Here is a 22,127-nt window from a genome sequence, read left to right as displayed (position 1 = left end):
GAGGTTCGCTGACCAGACATTGAAGAATGGCAACACTGCACATTATCTGAGACTGCAACAGTATTAACAGTGGAATCTTAGCCATCATGTCTGGAAACTGCCTAGTCGTCTCTTCCTATCTGTAATTTAAATTTCTTCAACCAGCTTCCCTCTGAGATCACAGAGCATAAAGTATCAGGGAAAGATCTGATGAAAATTTGGCTTTCTGATTCTCTGTTGTAAAAGCTCTCCAAGATAAAGGGAAGATTATTTGTGCCATTTAGTCTTGGTAATTTTGCCAGTAGCAATTAGAATTCCCCTGAGAATGCAGAGAAGAATTTGATAATGATATGACAATAATAGGCTAGGATGGGGTAAGATTAGAGAATAGGACAGGGCATAGAATTTCCTATTCAGAACTGCATTTAACCTGGCCCCACAACAATTATAGATTTACAGGAAGCATCTGCCATACACTAAGAGCAGTAAAACATGCAGAAGGAAAAGTTTTCAAGATTGATTTCAACTAATGGCCTGGAAGTGGATAGAAATCTCAAACACAGGTCACCACTCAAAAGTGTTTACAATCCCACTCCCACATTTTGTCTTTATATCTGCCACTACTTTGCTCTTACACCCCCACCCCCACTACCTCTGTGCTCCTTGTGTCCACTGCCACTGCTTTGAACCAAAAAATGTTATCACAACTCCTTTCAAAGCTTTTTGTTAATTAAAGATCCAAAGGATGTCATTTGTCACTAAGATGGCACCCTCTGCATCAGTGAATGCAGGCAGTGGTGCATGCAATGACTAATCCTTGCACTTTCGCCCTAAGATGATTCAATCTCTCCTCCATTTCTTCTAAAGCAAGATTGGATATGTTCTCCCTGTCAAAATGAGTTCTATCCACAATCCTTTTTCCAATATCTCCAAGACATAGGGAAGATTCTTTGTGTCATTTAATCTTGGTAGCCTTGCCAGTAGCAACTAAAATTACTCTGAGAAGTCAGAGAAGAATTTAATAATGATAGGAGAGGAAGAGGCTAGGACATGGCAGGATAGGACAATGAAGACGGGTGGAATGGATATGGCCATATTTCTATATACCCACAATCTTCATATGGTCCCAGATATCTATTTCTTTCTTCTGGGTCATGCTACTTGATTTTCTATCACTACAAGATATAATTATGATGACTTCTCATATTAACAAACTTTGTCCAGTTGCCACAATTTAATATTTTTGGGATATTTAAAAAGTAAAGATTTTGATAATACGAGCTCAATTCCTGTCTACTTTTTCTTGGCAAGAGACAGGAGCTAGTATTTTCATTATCAAAACAATGTAACTGTAACTGTAAACATTTTATCTAATTAGCATAACATGAAGCTAAACTGAATTTACTACAGTAGAAGAAAATCTTTCATTTCTGAAGAACAGGACTCATTCATTTTGATTTCTTAACTCCTGGTGAATTGAATTTATTTATTTATTTATTTATATATTTCTGACTTAACTCTCATCAAAAACTACAAGCCTATCTCTTTATTAAATACGGATTATAAGATATTTATGACAATAATGGCAGAAAGACTAAAAAGATACTTAGTTGAATTTATCCATACTGACCAAAATGCAAATAAGAGATAATGTTTGTTTGTTTATTTATTTATTTATTTATGAGACTTATATACCGCTTTAAGTGCGAGCACTCTCTAAGCGGTGTACACCAGTAAGCAATGTATATATATATATATTTACATTGCCCCCAACAATCTGGGTCCTCATTTTACCTACCCCGGAAGGATGGAAGGCTGAGTCAACCTTGAGCCGGTGAGATTTGAACTGCTGACCTGCTGAACACAGTCAGCTAAAGTGGCCTGCAGTACTGCACTCTAACTGCTGTGCCACCTCGGCTCATGTTCTCCCTGTGGAACTACAAAAGTCTGTAATCCACAGTGGGCAATAGATGTCTCCTGTTGACATGCATATACATATTTGTATTTTCTTTATGAATACACTGAACAGGAGGTTATCTGTTCTATCAACTTATTCTGTAGATTCCCTGAAGAGTTCTAGGAGTTGCTGGCCAGATTACAAATGATTAAGGAAATGTTTAATCATCCTCTGGACAGTAGTAGCATAAAGATAGCAAAATCTTCACCAGATATGTTTATGATATGATAAGTGACCAAAAGGACAAAATAGTCAGACTAAATTTAAAATTAATCTTTGGATTAACTCAGGTCTTTCAGCCAAAACATCCTTGAACAAGTATGCTATCCACTTAGTATAAGGGAAAATTGCAAAATAGGTCCTTTTTCTTTTTACAAAGAGCACAAACATTTACATTAGTAGTTTAAAATATAATATGATTTCACTTAATCCTGAAAGATCTCTAAATTGGAAGAAATTCCATAAGACTGAGATATTTTCATAAAGTTTATTTTCAAATTTAAACATATTGCTTATCACATGGTGTTGTCAGCAATGCTCAGTAAAAACCTGGAGATATTATTTCCTCCTCACTAGCTGTTCTCTTTTATTCAATTCAGGCCATAAAAGAATAATATAACATTTGGGTAAAAAAATGCAAACCAGTAGTGCTGCACTAGAGCCAAAGATGGAGAAGATTTCCACAGCTACCATGTGTTTGTCCTTAGCGCTCAGATAGGCTGGGAAAAACCACAACCACACACTGCAGAAGATCAGCATGCTGATGAACTTGGCATCATTAAAAGTGTCAGACAAGTTCCTAGCTAGGTAGACCATTCAGGAACTGACTAGGGGAAGAATGTTCATGAAGCCCAAGACACAGTAAAACATGTAGATTGACCCTTCATTCCAGTATTATTTCTTTCTGCAGGGGATACATGTCAAAATTTGGAAATGGGGCAGAGGTTGCCAGCCAAATAGCACAAAGAAAAGCTTGAAGAAAGGAGCAAGAAACGATAATAGAAGTAGCCAATCTGTTCCCTATCCATTTCCTCATTCCAGATCCTGGCTTGGTGGCCATGAATCCAAGAACTACAGTGATAGTCTTGGCCAGCACACAAGAAATTGCTACTGAAAATATGAAGCTAAAAGCAACATGTCGAAGGAGACATGTCAGTACTGTTGGCTGACCAATGAAGAGGAAAGCAGAAAGGAAGGAGAAGAGAAGAGAGATGAGGAGAAGGTAGGAGAGGTTCTGGTTGTTGACTTTGACAATAGGTGTCAATATGTTTAATGATGATAACAAGCAGAAATACTCTCATGAAAGCAAAGGAGAATGCAAACACCAAAGACATAATTCCTAAAGGTTCTTGGTAAGACAAGAAGGTGATCTCTTTGCAATGCATGCATTTTGATATAAATTTGCATATTGCTCTCCTGGACATGGGACACAGACATCTGCATCTGAAAAAAGAACATAATATATTGTTTGTATTGCTACAACTGAAAGTAAAATTATATAACCTAGTGTTTTTGTGTTTGAATGGATAGGAAAAAAGATTTTCTTCTGCATCCCCAACTCTAATCCCTGGTAAGCTGAATTAGAACTTCAGCTGCATGATATTGTGAGGTTTGAAAATCTTACCTTTCAAGTAAAATGAATAATACACAGAATAATGAATAAAATGAATAATATAAGAATCTTGAATAATACACACTACTCCTTATTCGATCAACAAATTCTGTTGATGTATATCTTACCCTCTTGTGAGGAAATCTTTCCTTCTGCACAAGGAAGGCAGTCATAGCAACAGAACAGTTTCCCTTCTTTCATGGTTTTTCTATGACTTGAAAGATAATGATCATTCTACACTGAAAAGGGCTGAACCTGAAAGGAGAAGAGAGAAAAGGAAAATATTGAATTAGATGTTATCAATGTGAGAGTTATAAAAGACATTATTTAATTCTTGTGTATCCTGCTTAAAGTCCAACAAGATCTTCCTCCAATATCATGTGTTGAATTAATGAGATTTTCAGTCAGTGATACATACAAAAACATGAATGAAAATAGTAATAGACTTAGCAAAAGAAAAGAAAATCACCTTAAAGAACCTCTGTATTGTGAATAGATTGGAACTAGTACAGAAGATGGTATTCAGTTGTCTATTTTTTTATTTTGCCTAATAAGAATCTTTTTAGAAACAAGTAATTTATTTCCTTGTAGCTATTGTTTGGGGAGAGCACACTCCATATAGATCCAAAATCCACAATCTGACTGATAGAAGTAAAAGAAAGGTCTTCAAAATTTAATATTGAAAGAGAAATTTAAAATTGAATTTGCTGCAGTGGAAATTTACTGAGTGGAGAAGCTATGATGGGAAACAGGAAAGGTTAACATAAAGAAAGGATGTAAAGGAAATATGTAGGCAAAAATAGCTGGGTCTTAAGAGTGGGAAAGGAAGAAGAAAACATCTGTAATAGACGATAACTAGCAAAACAAGAAAGAACCTATTTTTCTAAGAAGTCATAAAAAAGGGGGCCAGAACTCAGGCAACTGAGCATGCGCAATTAATTGATTAATATTAACTGACACACCTTGCATAAATTATCTCCTAATTTTAATGTGCATATGATGTATGATTTAGTATGTAGCAGGAAATATGTAGGAGGTGGTCGGAAAGAGTGTAACCTCATAGTACCTCAGCCAATGGGGAAAGAGGAGGGATGTGGCGGCCGGGACAAGGGATGTATAAAGAAGGAAATATTTTGGGTTAAAACTTTGGAGAGAACCAAGCTTTGATAGCTTCTCTCCCTGCTTATTGCAATAAACGAAACAAAAGGCCTTCACTGTGTCTTGGCTGGCCTCTGGTCATGAAGGAAAGTAGCCAGGAGCACATAACATGACTGACTGATTGATTGATCAGTTGCTCTGGAGAAGTTTGTGTTTTGAATCTTATTGATCACATAGATAGAATGTTCTCCAGGATGATCCTTCACCAATATGGTTATCCAGGTCTTCCAACAGAGCACTCATCACTATTATAATCAAGCCTATCATTCTTCTGCTGGTCGTCCTCTTTTTACTTTCCTTCCACCTTTCCTAAAATTATAAATTTGTCAAATTATGGTAATCTGAGTCTGCTTATTTGTGCTTTGAGCGAGAACTCTGGGATGATTTGATCAATGATGCACCAGCTTGTTGTCCAGATTATTCATGATATTCTAAAGCAGTGGTTCTCAACCTTTCTAATGCCGCGACCCCATAATACAGTTCCCCATGTTGTGGTGACCCCCAACCACTTATACATCATTGGGTGCCAGGGGCATGGCCAAAGAAAAGGGGGAAAAAATGGTTGACAGACTTGTTTGGCGACCCCCGTGAAATGGTCGTTCGACCCCAAATGGGGTCCCGACCCACAGGTTGAGAACCACTGTTCTAAAGCATCTTCTCCAAAACCAATATTTAAAACCATTAATAACCTTTCTATCCTTTTTCTTCAGAATACAACTTTTACTTCCACAGAGAATCAGATGGAAAAGCATTATCTCCATGATTATAATTACTGTAGTCACTGACCCTGCCCAGATGGTAACCATGACTATGAATACTGTACACCATCTCTTTTTTATGTATGCTGTGCATGCAATTTATAGAGCATAAACAAGCAGACAAGGCTTATGTGAGATAGCTGTGGATGCCATCTTATTTTTTTATCAATCCCCCAATACCTCATCATGATAAAAATGAAAAGTATTATCCAGAATCATTTTCACCATTATAAAAAATATTACCCAGAATAAACAAGCATAAATAGTGATGCATATACATAGTTCCTCAAGGGAAAGAAATTGAAGAATTACCAACTTTGAGCCATGACTAATGAGAACGCTGACTTGAGTTTATACAAGTTCTGTTTGTGAAAACATTAGCTTTTTCTCATACTCGATGAAATTCATCATGGTTCCTTTGTTCTTTGTTTTCTTTATCCTTCATTTTTTACCCTTTGTATTCTTTATCCAAAGTGTCATTGGACAAAAAAAAAAAAAAAGTCTGAATGGATTTCTGTATGAAAGCATCCATGAATTAGTGACATCTAAATTGTGGGAAGCCCTCCTCCAATAGAATGAAATATTTTGGGAATATTAAAAGAGGCAGAATATTATATTTCCCCTAAAGGAGAAGAGGAGAATCATCTTAAAGGCAGAAAGCAGCCCCAGTCTTCTTGCTATAGGAAAACAGTCTCAAGCAAAAGCATGAAAAAACCAGTCTATAGGAGATTTTGTATCCATTCAGAAAGATTGGGCCACTCTATTCTTAAGCAAAGAGCAAACAGAGACTCCAAATAAGCAATACAGTTAAGCAAGTCAAAGTTGACAAAATAAGCTCAGACAAATAAACACCTAAGATTTGCATTTCCACTTTTGCCTGTAGAGCCAGCCATGACCCCTACATCAGGGGTACCACCTGTGGTACATTGGCACCTGGAAGGTGGTACGCGAACATCCTAGAAAAGTGATAGTGGGGGAGGGGAAGGAGCTGAACCGGTGGCAGCACCGCACAAGCCTGAGCGAGAGATGGCTGGAGCTACAGGGTTGTCAGGGCTCAGCGGAAGCACCAGGATCAGCGCCAGGCTCCAGCTGGAGCTCTACGCTGATCCTGGCGCTTCTGCTGAGCCCTGAAGAAGCACCAATCAGCTGGAAAGCAGCACTGATCCTGGCGCTTCTGCTGAGCCTAGAAGAAGTGCCGATCAGCTGGAATGTTGCAGCATGTCCAGGGTCTTGTGATTTACATTCAGGTGCTTGGCAACTGATTCATATTTATGACGGTCACAATGTCTTGGGGTCATGTGAAGTGACCAAAACCTGCTGCAACCACCCAGCAGACGGGGGGGGGGGGGAATAAAAACCAAACACCCCCCACCCCACCCCCGCTGCCAATCCTCAACAAAAATGCTCACAACAATGGAAACTTCAGACAGGAGGAAGAGCGTCACTGGGTGGGCAGTTAGGTGTCATGCTCGCCTGTGGCTTGGGTGGCACTTTTTTCAGTGCCATTGTAACTTCAAACAGTCACTAAGCGAACTCTTGTAAGTTGAGGACTACCTGTACTTTATCACTTTTTTCCTTTTTTGGGGGGGGTCATCAAGTTTTTGACACCTTGCTGGGCGACTGGTGGTACTCGGATATTGCCATATCCTAAAAGTGGTACAATGAGTGAAAAGGCTGAAAAGCCCTGCCCTACATGACCCCATAGGAATCTGGCAACAGCCGTTAGAAGGACATGTTCTTGCATAGGAACAGGCATCTCAATTACAAGGCCCCAAAGAATGATCCCATTTTGTCAGCCACCCCATAAACATGCTGCTGCCCTATCATTTCAGATAAATGGTTGTCCAATCTATTCTTAACAACCACCCACGACTACTGAAGGAAAGTTGTTTCATTAATTAATTGTTTTAATTCTCAGGAAATTGCTTCTTAGTTCTAGATTGGTTTTATCCTTGATGAATATCCTTTAATTGCTTCTTATCCTGTCTTCAGGTGCTTTGGAGGATAGCTTGGCCCCCTCTCCTTTGTGGCAGCCCCTTATTAATAAATGTGGCCCAAGAAATACATTGACTAATGGTCAACTACCAAACAACCTACACAGTCAGATTATTCACAGCAATTGCAGATCATTTAACAAATGCAATAAATCTGAATGTCTTAGAAAGGGATCCAGGTTCTTCATCTGAGGGTGGGATTTCAAATGCAAATGGTTTGGAATGCATAAATGTTTGAAATGTTATAACACCAAGGTTTCTGACTTTCTGTTATAACAGCTCTGAAAAATATAGGGAGGATTCTTCATGACATTTAGTCTTGGTAATTTTGCTAATAGCAACTAGAATTCCCCTGAGAACTTAGAGAAGAATTTGATAAAGATAGGAGAATAACAGTTTTGGATGGGGCAGGATAGGAGAATAAGACATGGCAGATAATTTCCTGTTCAGAGCTGCATTTAACCTGGCCCCACAACAATTCTTGTTTTACTGGAGGCATCTGTCTTCCACTGAGAACAGCAAACCATGCAAAGTAAAGTCAGAACTTAATACAAAAGGGAAAAAAAATCGCTTTAAAGCCTTTTATTAATTAAAGATCCAAAGGATGTCATTTGGCCTTAAAATAAGGTCTCTCTGATTATTAAAATTCTTTGAAAGGCTGTGTTTTCCAAGATGATCCCTTTCACCCTTACTTTTGTTACATTATTCTCTTGTTTAAACCAAGCAATTATTTCAGGATCTACTAGGGTGTCCCGATAGCTATTCCTAATTTCTTTAACAACCTAAAATGGTATTTCTGGAATCAAGAGTCAAGTATTGATATATTTTTTGGAAGTTGAGATGATTATTTCTCAATAGTAGCGGTCTAATCACCTGTTTCACTAACAATGATTTTTTTCTATGAGTGATGGCAGAAAATCTAAAGCACAGTTTACATTTTAAGCTTCTCTCCACTGATATGATTTCTCCTATTGCATTTTCATTACAATGACAATAAATAAAGAAGTGGGACAAAGATTTCTGTCCAATTAAAAGTAAACAGGACTATACCTGATTCCAATTAAATATATTAATTATACATTAACTGGAAGAATTATCTCCTTTTTTAATGAATAGTAAGCAGCAGAGAACAATTCAGGACTTGTATTAAGTATATCAGCATAGAATTGTGGCCTAAAAGGTTTCTGTTTTCTACCAGGCCATCACATTTTATATTAATCTGTTGTTTTGCTTTTTAAAAATTCTTTGTTGTTCAGATCAGGCCTCAGCACAATGATGTAGCATTTGGGTGAAAAGATACAAAGCAGTAATCCAGCACTGGAAGCTATAATGGAGAAGATTTCCACAGCAACCATATATTTTCCCTTTGAACTCAAGTATGCTGGAACAAAGGACAACCAAACACTACAGAAGACCAACATGCTGAAAGTGATAAACCTGGCTTCATTGAAAGCATCAGGCAATTTCCTTGCTAGGAAAGCCAATGAGAAGCTGACAATGGCAAGGAAGCCCATATAACCCAAGACACAATAAAACATGAAGGCAGATCCTTTGTTACACTCCAGAATGATTTCTTCTGCTATTGACTTCATGTCAGCATCTGGAAATGGGGGAGACATGATCAGCCATATGACACAAGTCTTAATTTGAATAAAGGAGCAACAGGATGCCATGAATGTGCCAAGTCTTTTCCCTACCCATTTGGTTATCTTGGATCCTGGCTTGGTAGCCATGAAAGCCAGAACCACAATGATGGTCTTAGCCAAAACACAAGAAATGGCCACTGAGAAAATGATGCCAAATGCAGTTTGGCGAAGGAGACATGTCACCTTGTGAGGTTTTCCAAGGAATAGCAAAATACAAAGAAATGATAACAGGAGAGCAATAAGGAGAGCATATGTAAGGTTCCGGTTGTTGGCTTTGACAATGGGAGTGTCCTGATGCTTAATAAAGATGCAAAGGACCCCAACTGTGACCAAAGAAAAGAAAAGAGCAGAAGTGGCCAAAACACCACCCAAAGTTTCTTTGTAATTCAAGAATGTTATAACTTTGGGGAGACATAAATTGTTCTTCTCATTGGGATACTGATCTTCTGGACACTGAAAACATTCATCCATATCTACAAAAGAAAGTATTAAAGTTTCAGTTGCAGTGAAGAAATAAAAACTGATGGTACAATTTTCAAAACAAGGACTGCCACTTAACATTTGAAAAGAATATACATTATGATAGTTGCCATCAATTTGTCTTTCCATAAATCTTTGCTCTGATATGTACTACTTGCTAAAAATAATGGACATTTTACAATTCAGTTCCTTATCCATACTTTGTAGTCTAACCTGCCAAGTGAAAGATGACACTAAATTTTCCATGAAATACTTGTTTCACAAATATCTTTATTTTAAGTGAAGTAGATAAACAGGATCTCTTACCCTCCCTGTTAGAAATCTTCCCTTCTGGACAGTGAAGACAGTCATAGCAGCAAAATAGTTTTCCTTCTATCTTGATCTTACTGTAGCCTGACTGGCACTTTCCATTACACAGAGAAAATGGCTTTGTCTGTCCATGAATAAATAAATGTGGAAGAGATTTATCTTTATTTATTTATCCTTATCTTTGCAAAGTTTTCATCTCAGTGTTTTGAAATGTTTCTAGAAGCATCCTTCCATTTTATATTCAAGTTTGACATAATAAAATGAGTCAGTGAAGGGTAATTTGGGGTATATAAGTTCGAACAGCTTTTTCAGTATGAAAATAAATATAAATCACATTATCTAATTTGTCACCAGGAAATGGACCACTTGACACAAGGATTGATTTATCAAGTTTTTCTTGGCCCATTTTTCCTTGTGAACATCTATAGGTTTCTTAGTGAATGTTAAAATTTTCTCATTCATTTTACAGGCAATGTGTGAACTGTTTTTCCTGCTTACTCATTTCTTCCCATTTACCCTCCTATACTAAAAGACATCCAAGATGTCTCCAGTGATGATAGACTGGAGAGACTTCAGGAAGAAAATATATGTTGAGATCTGTTTCTGAAGATCATTTCTGTGGAATATTTTAGTTTTAAGACAGCTTTAGGAGGAGTAAAATCAGGTCTTAACACAAGCCAAAATGTGACAGGATCATACCTGGTTAAACCTACTTGGCCATACAATATCATCCTCATCAGTAGTGAACATTTTTTCTTGGGAATCCATGAAGTGTATGCTTCCAACTCGGACTTTCTTAAAAGATAAGTTTGAAAATGTGATCCAATTAATAATATCAAATCCAGTCTCTAACTCTCCATTCTCATTGAACTGAATTTTTTGCCCAGCACTATTATTGAATGAAATCTTTCTCATAAAGTGGTTGAGCTAAATCAGGAAAAAAAAAGCCAAATAGAGATGTTTATTAGGATGTACAACAACACTCTTTCTCCCCTTTAAGATATTTAGATAAGAAATTCTTTTAGATCATTGCTAAGCAGAAAAGGCAATAATAATAGCATTAATAAATACTTAACATTACTAAGTATAATCACGATTAACAATCTTTATAGCACAAAAATAAAGAAAAGTAAAATAAAATAATAAAATAAATAATAATAAACATGAAATGAAACAATATATCTAAATATTAATTAGTTTAAAACAGAATAAAATAATTTCTAATGGATTTGGAAAAATATTATGATAACAGAGATTTAATAAAACAGAGACATAACAAATTTATGATAAGGAGTGTATAAAAGACAGTGTGAGGGGATGGATGCTATAGAAAGCTTTATAATTTAAGAAACTTTCTTTGAAATACTAATGATGAGGACATTTTTAATGTGTCTAGTACAGAAATAAAAAAAACATCTACACCTTTCAAAGGAATTGAATTTGGAGAATCTCTTTGAATTTCAGAAATTTCATAGGGTATATATTTATGTGGTGTTACATATTTATGTAGGAAGGGTATGCTATATTTTATAGCTTGTGATTGGTCAATTAATTAATACACAAATGTATGTTTACAGGATTCCATCTATATTTTAAGAATTGATTCTTCAGAAATCTAGAAAGAAGATAGAGTGACTTCTCTGTGATTGTCTCCTTGGGATTTTACCTTCCACAGATCTTGATTAAAAGGTTTCCCCTTGGTTTCAAGATGTCCTGCTTTGCATTTCATTTTAGATGAATGGAAGTCATGCAAAGCATGGGCAACCATGTAGATGGCAGTGTAGACACTGTAGCTGTGGCCAGTCATGTCCATTTCAAATACAGATGTAGGGAGATCCTCTAGTTTCTCCTCTCCAGTACAAATGGTCCCACCTGCCTCTTCTACCACAGAGGTGGAAAAGGAACATTCAAATGCATTTTCCCAAAAGATCTTGATAAAACTCTGTTCCTTTTCCAAGATAGGATTTCTTGATTGAACAAATTGATGGAATCCCAACACCTTCTCTGAGTGAATTACAAATGAGAAGGCACCATGCAGGAAAACCAGGTCACCATATCTTTGAAAGGGGAGTGATGTGAAACCCATCTGGAGTGTCATGATCCAGACTTTACCTTTTGTCCATAGTAGAAAATCATTATATTTCAAACTAGTGGAAAGAAATCTTAGAGTTATCATGTTCCCAAATTCACCATGAACTACCACTGCAGTGGCATTACTTCTCATAATCACTTGGTACATCTTTAGTCCTGTTTCTACTAGCTCTATAATATTATTTGTATAAACAGGTTTTGGAAATCTTTCAATGAAATCAAAACAGATACCACTCTGGGTAGCCATGGGAACAAATGTGTGTCGAAACATTTCACCACTGTCATTATCTACTAACAACATCCCAACCCATGTCCATGTGAAATATAGCAGCAATTTAGAAATGCCCTTGTACTGAACGTTCATATTTGGTAACATCTGTTGATAAAAAGCAGCTTGTTCTTTTGTGCGAATTTCAGGAGCAGAACCATGTATTACCTAGAAAAAGAGAGAGAAGCAATAATAGGAAAAAAATCAGTAAAATTAACACAGCGTGTAATCATACTCTTTCCCTGTTTTGCTACTAAATTAGAAACTAAAATCCAATCCAATGTATATTGCTGTATTTTTCAACAAAATGAGTATTCTCCAAAGAATTCACAAAATATTCACAAAGTATTATAAAACATTACAATAATGTTTAAAGTAAGGGTTGAACAGTGAGCCGAGGTGGCGCAGCAGTTAGGGTGCAGTACTGCAGGCCACTTTAGCTGACTGTGTTCAGCAGGTCAGTGGTTCAAATCTCACTGGCTCAAGGTTGACTCAGCCTTCCATCCTTTCGGGGTAGGTAAAAGGAGGACCCAGATTGTTGGGGGAAATGTATATATATATATATATATATATATATATATATATATATATATATATATATATATATATATATATATATATATATACACATTGCTTACTGGTGTACACTGCTTAGAGAGTGCTTGCACTTAAAGTGGTATATAAGTCTCATAAATAAATAAATAAATAAACAGTGTAATCTTCAAAGTTCCTGTGTTCCTAGCCCCAGTTTTATAATTCTAACTATGCTCTGCAATGTATTTAGCAATTCTTTCTCTAAAATAATCAAGGAAGTCTTACTTCTGGACAACATATACTACCCTATTAATACACTAGCCCTTGGAAACATAAAAAAAATCAAGACCCTATAGCATAACCAAACCACTGGATAATTCACTCGCATCCTTCGGAACCCTACATTTTTTGAAATGTAGACTCAACCACAACATTTTTCAAATGGATTTTTATTTTTATGTCCTATCACTCTGTATCACTAAAGAAAAAACATACCTGTGGCATCTTAAACAGGGAAAGAATGTTAGCCATGTTTAGATAGATATCAGAGGAAGGTCCTCCAATGACTGCTATTGGTCTGTTTTGAGCATCACAGTTGTAATTAGGTATGAATTGGCCCTTTGTGAAGAAGAGTTCCAATGAGGCACGGTATGTCCAACTTGGATCAAAATAGGTATTATAAATATGGAAACCCAAGGTATAGTTTGGTAAAATAGAGGGATCTCTATTGATCTCCATGATGGCAAATTCTAAGGCTAGGATGTGTTGATACATTGGAGTCATGACTCTAAAATAAGCATTATATATTCTGTCAAAATATACTCTGTTGAAACTGTGATGTATGGTATATATCAATTCAACCTAATATTCTTCACATTTATCTATCTATCTATCTATCTATCTATCTATCTATCTATCTATCTATCTATCTATCTATCTATCTATCTATCTATCTATCTATCTACTTCTTCCATAAATCTATCATCTATCATCTAATGGAATATCACTGTATTGTTTATTTGCTAGCCTATAAATAATACTTTTTAGTATGCCAATCAATTCATCCATTCATTAATCAAGGTATTTTAAAGACTAATGTTATTACCTTTTGAAAACTATTATGGGAATGTATGTAATGTATAATTTTTAACCCCAAATTATACTTAAAGAAATGCACTTAAAGAAATGCACTTTCTCTTTAAAAAATGGTATCTGAATGCATTTACTATTGGTCTCCAAATAAGCATAAATGGTTCTTTGAGAGAAAACATATATTCCCTTTCTTTAAAAATTCTCTATATGAGAGTATGAATATAAAAATAATTCATAAATAAAGGAACTATTCCATTCTTTCTTTTTCTGTTTGTCTCCCTATATCTCTATCTCAAAAAATCATTATCGATGCATTGGAAACATTTTTTGATGCTAAAATAAACCAGGTATTTGTCTTATCAATTGGACTATATTTATCTTTTTTAATGAAGAACAGAAAAATGCCTTATCGCAAAATAAATCATTAGAAATATCTTAAGCAAACTATCTCCATAGAGATAGTGATCATTTGCAAATGATGTTTTATGGCATGATTTTTGGATGTGGCTTGCCATTGCTTGCTGAACTAAGTTAGAAGGTTACCTAGCTGTCTTCATCTGCAACTAGACAACATGGTCTCAACTTTTCACACCTGACCGTTACACTAAGGTGGCTCTGTTAAAAAATATTAACCTTTTCATATTTTAGAACTACTGGTTGTTTATAATTTGAGCACTCTCCATTCCATTCTCCTATTGCTTATATTGCTTCTCTCTCTTGTCCCTTACTATATTTTTTATATTCTTTAAATGTGTGTTTTATCAGTTTTATTTCTTTTCTTGAAAATGTAAAGCATGAGAAGGAAGGAAGGAAGGAAGGAAGGAAGGAAGGAAGGAAGGAAGGAAGGAAGGAAGGAAGGAAGATCATAGGTCAAAGAATAAGAGATAAAAAGAAAAGAGCTATTCATCAAAGAACAAATTAAACACAGTTAACATGAAAGTTCTCTCTCCTTCTCTCTGTGTGGCCCTTTGTAAAAAAAAAAAAAACTCACACAACGTCCACAAAGAGTTCCTTAGAAGAATGCTTTCTGAAGTCTATCATAGTATAGAAGATGTAGATCTGAGAGAAAATGTCCACAACAATGAAGTCTCCTGACTGATATTGCTTGTGAACAAAAGGCAAAGGATCACTAGTCCTACATGTAGCCCTGGGAATCATGTTCATCCTTTCAGGTAAAAGCACTAAGACCAAGGCTGAAAATATCATCATCACAAATAGATATGTTTTATCTGTGAGTCAATTTATGTTAAGAGTATTTCTGCTTGCACTGGTCTGCACAGCAACCCCCTTGTCACTAGGAGATGAAGTTGAAACTTTGATATGGGGATTGCTAATAACAATGGCAAGGTCAACAATTAGGAATTAAAGTCTTAGGAAATCATGAACAGTAAACATGTTTTTGATCTCAGTAAACATCAGTTCTTCTTCAGTGGGATGACAAGAGGTCCAGCATCCTGCAATTACTAAGAGCAATGAAGGCTTAAGAGAGAAAAAAGATTTTTTCAGCTTTTGTGTAAAGACAGAAAAAAGTTACTCAGTTTTCAAGCAAAATGGCCTTATGTTAATTCACAAGAGATTGCTAATTTCTTTGTTTGACATTCCACCATAATCGCAAAGATGTAGAGAATGTACAAAATAGAAAAAGAAAAAAACCCAACAAAATCACCAGGAGAATATAAATATAAAAATATACTTTACTAAAAGCTGCCAAGCTTTCGTTTGGAAACTCCAAATATCAGCAGGGCTAAGGAGCCAGTAAACAATGATGACTTAAATGGATTTGGCTGACATTTGCACCCGGCTCATGGACCACGGCACCGGTCCCGGATGGTTAATTAGTGTTCCAGATGTTGTGGAGGAGATGAATGTTAGTAATGGAATGGTGGGAGGAATGATCCAGAAGAACGATAGAAGGAAGCACAAGGAGAGTAATAAAGAAACATCTTTATTTTTTGAATATAGGAATCCCAGGTATGGACATTTAAAGTCAATCAGATAAAAATAAAGAGCTCTGGGATGTAAGATAAAAGGCTTTTTTTTAATTAATTGCTGAGCTTTCATTAACAACCTGTTAACATCATCAGAGCAAAGGGCTAAATGAGAAGGGGGAGCATGTGCATAAATTTACATAACAGTTAAAAAAAAACAGTTGAAGTGAGGCATGTGCACACAATGTGCCCAAGAAGCTCTTAAAGGCATAGAGCAGTCAGTCTCAAGACCATTTTAAAAGTCGCGCTTGTCAGCTGTTTGGCGCGTAGATCCAGCATGCCTTTTAGCCAGCCTCTTGGATTGTATAGTTTGTTTGGTATAGGGTTGTTGTTGTGTGTGTGTTTTGTTGGGTACCGTTATTTGGAATGTTTGTGTGTGTTCATTTGTTATGCTTATTAGTTGTGGGTGGCTTTGTGGTGTTTGGGAATTGGGTTGTAATATTTTGTTCCATTGAATGTGATAAGTCATATTTCATTGCAGGGGGGAGTTTTGGTCTTGGTCTTAATATTCTGTTGTTACTTAGGTGTTGTGTGTGTATGTTTTGTTGTGTGTGAGTATCTTGTGAGGTTGCAGGATTTATGTTTTGGATGATTGTGTCCTGGATGTTGTGGTCAGGGGGGTTGTTGTTTCTGTGTGTGAGAATATCAGAACATGGTGTGTTGGTTGTGTGAGTTGTCATGGTTGTGTTAGAATTATATTCTTTAGTTAGGTTTGATGAAAAGGATTGTGATGTAGAAAGGATATCTATTGTGTTGGTTTGGGGTTTGATAACTGGGTGGGGTGGTGTTTCTGTGTTATTATTGGTTGGGTTGAAGTGTTTAGGTATTTTATGTTTTTGTAAATGTCTTTTTAGGGTTTGGTAAGGAGGTAGTAGGTCTATGTGTCTATTAATAGAATGACAGTCTGAAAACCAAGCTTCTTTTAAAAGATGGCCTCCTTTGGTGGAATCATGAGCAATGACTTCTGCTCCTTTAAAGTTGAAAGTGTGGCCATGCTCAGCTATATGGGTTCAGACTTGGGAGTGTTGTTCTTGTCTTCTTACTGCCAAAACATGCTCATGTATTCTGGTTTTAAGTCTTTTTGATGTTTCTCCAATGTAGTTACATTGGCATGTGTTGCAGTTGATCTTGTATACGATGGAGGACAAATCACTGATTGGTAATGGTTCTTTGGGTCGCATCAACTGGGAACGTAACGTTTGGTTGGGTTTATGTGCTATGTTGATATTGTATGGGGCAAGGATCCTGGCGGTTGCTTCTGAGACTCCATTGATGTATGGGAGTGTTGCCCAAGTTGTATTAGTTGGAGCATTGTAGTTTGAGTGTGGTGTTTTATCTTTGCAGCAACGTTTGATGAAGCTTAGTGGGTAATTATTTTGTTTGCATATGCTGAGAAGATATGCTTTCTCTTTAGATTTTGCTGTTTCTGTGCTGGAGTGGGTCTTGATTCTTTTGAATAAAGTTCTTAAACAGCTGATTTTATGCGATATAGGGTGATTGCTTTGGTAGTGGAGAATTCTATCAGTGTGAGTGGTTTTGCGATAGACGGTAGTTGATAGGTTGCCTCTGGAAGGTGATGGACCAAGACATCCAGGAAGGGTAAAGTGTTGTTGTCCTCCTCTTCTGCTGTAAATTGGATGTCTGGATGGAATTAATTCAGTTTCTGTAAGAATTTGGTGGTATCACATCGCTTAATGACTGCAAAGGTGTCGTCCATGTACCTAACCCAAAAACTAGGTTGATAATCAGCCATGACAACACGTTCTAGATCCTGCAGTACTGCTTCAGCGATGATGCTTGAAATGGGTGACCCCATGGGTGTACCTTTCACTTGCTCATAAGTTGTGTCTTTGTAAGTAAAATAAGTTTGAAGGCAGAAACCCAGTAATTGTATGTAGTCCTCTGTGCTAGGAGAATTGGGGTGTTGTATTTCTCCTTTTTGCAGAAGGTTTCTAAAAATAGAGATGGCTAGATTTTGGGGAATGGATGTGAAGAGGAATACTACATCGAATGAGATCATGATTTCATCGTCTCTAACCTTTAATGTACGTAATTTCATCAAAAAATCTTCAGAAGATTTCACCATGGTTAGGGAGTCGCTGATCAGGTGTTTGAGTTTTAAGCTTAACCACTTTGCTAGGCCATAGGTGGGTGTACCTCTGAAAGATACGATAGGTCTTAAAGGAACTCCTACCTTGTGGATTTTGGGGAGTCCATATATACGTGCCATGGCCATGTCTCTGGGTCGGATGGATCTGTGGTCTTCATCTTTTATTCTGTTTTGCCTCTTGAGTCTGTTTAAAGTGTTGTTAAGTCGGTTAGTGAGTGATGTCATAGGATCTTTGTTGGTGATGCGGTATGCAGTTTTGTCATTAAGTAGATCAAGGATTTCCATCCTCACCCAAGAACATTTCAACATCCTCAACCTCTTAATATACCATACAACCCAAAAAACATGACAGCGCAAAACAGAGATACTTCAAAGAAAAACTGAAAGCTTAATCACCTCAAACAAGAAAGAAGTCCTTGAAAAATTGGTTCACAACCTTTCATCTAGGACCTTGACCAGTCAACAAACCTCACTGTTACAACGTGATGCTGGTACCAACCTTAAGGATGCCAAACACCTTGATTTCACAGTTTTGTCACCTTGACAAAACTGCATACCGCATCACCAACGAAGGGACAAAGGGATAGATGGGGAACTCATCAAATTTGCAGACGACACCAAGCTGGCAGGAATAGCCAACACTCCAGAAGACAGGCTTAAGATACAGGAGGACCTGGACAGACTTGAACACTGGGCGTTATCTAACAAAATGAAATTCAATGGTGAAAAAAGTAAGGTTCTACATTTTGGCAAGAAAAACCAAATGTACAGGTATAGTATAGGGGTTATCTTGCTCAATAGTAGTAACTGTGAGACAATGGACAATCATTTAATTATGATCCAGCAATGTGCTGCAGCTGCCAAAAAGCCAACACAATGCTGGGCTGCATTAACAGAGGGATAGAATCAAGATCACATGAAGTATTGATACCACTTTACAATGCCTTGGTAAGGCCACACTTGGAATACTGCATTCAGTTTTGGTCACCACGATGTAAAAAAATGCTGAGACTCTGGAACAGACATGTCAAACACAAGGCCCGAGGGCCGGATGCGGCCCGTGAAGTGATTTCATGTGGCCCATGAAGCCATCCTGGAAACCATGAGGGAACGGCCCCCACTGCCTTGGCCCTGTAAAATTTTGTGGTGGCCATCTATGCTGAAACGCATTCAGTCTTAGCTCCACAAGGCCGTCTAGAAACAGCGAGGAACCAGCCCCTGCTGTATTGGCCCTGCCCCCTGGGTGCATGCTGGGAAGGTGTCACCTTTTGTAAGGAATGAAGAAATGGACCATGCCTTGGTGCTTGCCCCGGTCCCACCCCCTTCTGCTAAATACCCTCAGATCTGTCCCACTCCTGCCCAAGCCCCCACAGGCACCCTTGACGCGAACGATGTAGAGCTGGCTATGCCCACCCAGTAGGCCACACCCACTCCATCCACACCCACCCAGTAGGCCGCACCCAACCAGCCCCCCAAGGGCAGCCACAATGCTGATGCAGCCCTCAATGAAATTGAGTTTGACACCCCTGCTCTAGAAAGAGTACAGAGAAGAGCAACAAAGATGATTAGGGGACTGGAGGCTAAAACATATAAGGAATGGTTGCTGGAATTGGGTATGTCTAGTTTAACAAAGAGAAGGACAAGGGGGGAGATGACAGCAGTGTTCCAATATCTCAGGGGCTACCACAAAGAATAGGGAGTCAAGCTATTTTCCAAAGCTCCTGAAGGCAGGACAAGAAGCAACGGATGGAAACTAATCAAGAAGAGAAGCAACCTAGAACTAAGGAGAAATTTTCTGACAGTTAGAACAATTAACCAATGGAACGACCTGCCTCCAGAAGTGTTGAATGCTCCAACACTGGAAGTTTTTAAGAAGATACTGGACAGCCATTTGTCCATAATGGTGTAGGGTTTCCTGCCTGAGCAGGGGGTTGGACTCTATGATCTCCAAGGTCCCTTCCACTTTATTATTATTATTATTATTATTATTATTATTATTATTAGTAGTAGTAGTAGTAGTAGTAGTAGTAGTAGTAGTAGCAGTAGTAGTAGTAGTAGTAGTAGTAGTAGTTCACTGATTCATTGTTTGATTATTTTTTCCAGAATCTTCCCAGGTATTGAGGTCAGGCTGATAGGTCTGTAATTTTCTGGATCCATTTCGTTTTACTTTTTTTGAAGATGGGAACTACATTAGCTTTTTTCCAGTCTCTGGTAGTTCCCCAGTCCTCCAGGATCTTTGAAAAATATAGTTCAGTGGTTCTGAGAACACATCTGCCAGTTCCTTGAGAAACTTGGGGTGTACTCCATTTGATCCTGGTGATTTGAACTCATCTAGGCTGGACAGGTGCTCACTTACCATTTTCTTGCCTATCTTAACTTGTTTTTCTATTCTGTTTTTTATGGCATTATTTTTGATAACTTGGTCTGTTTTTTCTCTTTGTGTAAAGACAGATGCGAAAAACAAGTTAAATAGTTCTGCTTTCTCTCTGTTGCTTGTCATCTTCTTGCCACTTTCACCCACTAATGAACCAATCATTTCCTTCACTTTTTTCTTGTTTTTTACATGTTGAAAGAAGCTTTTTTTGTTATTTTTGACTTTGGTCGCAAGCCTTAGTTCATTTTGAGCCTTAGCTTTCCTCACTTCATCTTTGCAGGCTCAGGCTATTTGCTGATATTCTGACTTAGTTATGTGTCCCTCTTTCCACTTTCTATACTTGTCCTTTTTTATCTTTCAATTTTTCAGAGAGTTCCTTATGCATCCATGCTGGTTTTTTTTTTTTGAAAGCTGTTATTTTTCCTCTTTGTTGGTATTGTGCTAGACTGGGCTTTTATTATCTCACTTTTCAAAATTTCCCAAGCTTCTTGAGTTGTTTTCCCCTGGAGGATTCTCATCCATGGAATCCTTCCTAAACCCTCTCTAAGTTTATTGAAATTAGCTCTCTTGGAGTCCAAGTCTCTAGTTTGACTGTGTTCTATTGCTTGTGCTTCCATAATGTTGAATTCCAATATTGCGTGATCACTTCCTCCCAAGGTTCCTATGGCTTCAACACCTTCTATCATTTCATCTCTGTTAGTGAGAATTAGATCCAAAATGGCTAATCCCCTGGTTCCCTTCTCTACTTTTTGGGAGACAACGTTGTCTGCTAGGTTTGTCAGGAATCTGTTTGATCTTCCACTTGGTGCAGAGTTTGTCTCCCAGTTGATGTCAGGGTAATTAAAGTCCCCTATTACTATTGTGATGTGCTTCCTACATACCTTAGTTAACTGACTAGCAAAAAAATCATCTATTCCTCTGTTTGGTTGGGTGGCCTATAGTATACACCTATGGCAATGTCATTTTCCCCCTTTTATATTGACCCAAATGTATTTGAGACAGTTTTCATCATTGTTGTGCTCTATTTCTGTAGAGATGTAGTTGTTTCTTATATAGAGAGCAACTCCACCTCCTCTTTTATTTGGTCTGGTTTTTTTTTTACATAATTTAAATCCCTCTAGCTGTGTGTTCCATTTGTGGGTTTCATCCTACCATGTTTCCGTAATGGCAACAATATCATATCTGTCCTCATTAACCTGAATTTCTAGTTCACCCTGTTTGCTGTTCATACTCTGTGTATTGATGTATAGACATTTGAGACCTTTATGACCGACCCTGTGTTTACTTTCTACATAACCTGTGTGGTGCCTAAGTTCCCCTATTGTCTTACCAGCTATTTGGTTAGTACACTTTGTGTGGCACTCGCTATTAAGAGCTTGATTTTGCTTGACAGCAAGGTTGATATTCTTGTCCACACACATATCTATGTTACATGCACTGACAGCCCCATAATGCTTAGATTGCCAGGGACAGTGATGTTCTGTATCACTTAGCTCACTGTCCCTGCTGTTTAGTTTAAATATTCCTCCAGAAAATGTGTGAATTTATAGCCGAGTAACTCAATTCCTTTCTTTGATTGATGCAAACCCTCTCTTTTGTACATTTTTTTCATTGGACCAGCTGCTGACATTGTGACTAATATATCCAAAGCCTTCCCCTTTATTCCACTCCTTTAGCCACATATTGAATTGTGCTGTACGCTGGCCTTTTCCATTTTGCTCCTTATACACTGGTAAAACCTCTGAAAAAATAAGCCTACAGCCTATTCTGCTAGGTT

At 37.5% G+C, this 22,127-nt stretch overlaps 1 protein-coding gene across 1 annotated transcript; it reads right to left on the bottom strand.

Moving 5' to 3' along the window:
* Nucleotides 1–8,672: 8,672 nt before the first annotated feature.
* Nucleotides 8,673–15,042, bottom strand: LOC120298179 (vomeronasal type-2 receptor 26-like). The gene is made up of 6 exons (XM_039321632.1): nucleotides 14,870–15,042; nucleotides 13,282–13,573; nucleotides 11,560–12,420; nucleotides 10,593–10,820; nucleotides 9,891–10,017; nucleotides 8,673–9,577 (listed from the first exon to the last, which is right to left on the bottom strand). Exons 1-6 carry the CDS (start codon nucleotides 15,040–15,042, stop codon nucleotides 8,673–8,675), a joined length of 2,586 nt encoding a protein of 861 aa, XP_039177566.1.
* Nucleotides 15,043–22,127: the final 7,085 nt, after the last annotated feature.

This window comes from Crotalus tigris, unplaced genomic scaffold (assembly GCF_016545835.1).
Source record: "Crotalus tigris isolate CLP2741 ecotype Arizona unplaced genomic scaffold, ASM1654583v1 scf7180000023764.170092, whole genome shotgun sequence".
In the NCBI taxonomy this organism is placed as follows: Eukaryota; Metazoa; Chordata; class Lepidosauria; order Squamata; family Viperidae; genus Crotalus; species Crotalus tigris.
The sequence above is the reverse complement of the archived record's forward strand: the minus strand, read 5'-3'. Positions and strand labels throughout refer to the sequence as shown.

Bases quoted from the DNA above. Each gene is read 5' to 3' on its own strand.
- LOC120298179 (XM_039321632.1), bottom strand. From the start codon at position 15,042: ATGAACATGATTCCCAGGGCTACATGTAGGACTAGTGATCCTTTGCCT. The intron at 13,574-14,869 runs GTGAGTTTTTTT...TGCTTATTTTAG, and splicing joins GAACTCTTTGTGGACGTTGT to AGTCATGACTCCAATGTATC. The intron at 10,821-11,559 runs GTAAAATCCCAA...TTCCTGATTTAG, and splicing joins TTAATCAAGATCTGTGGAAG to CTCAACCACTTTATGAGAAA.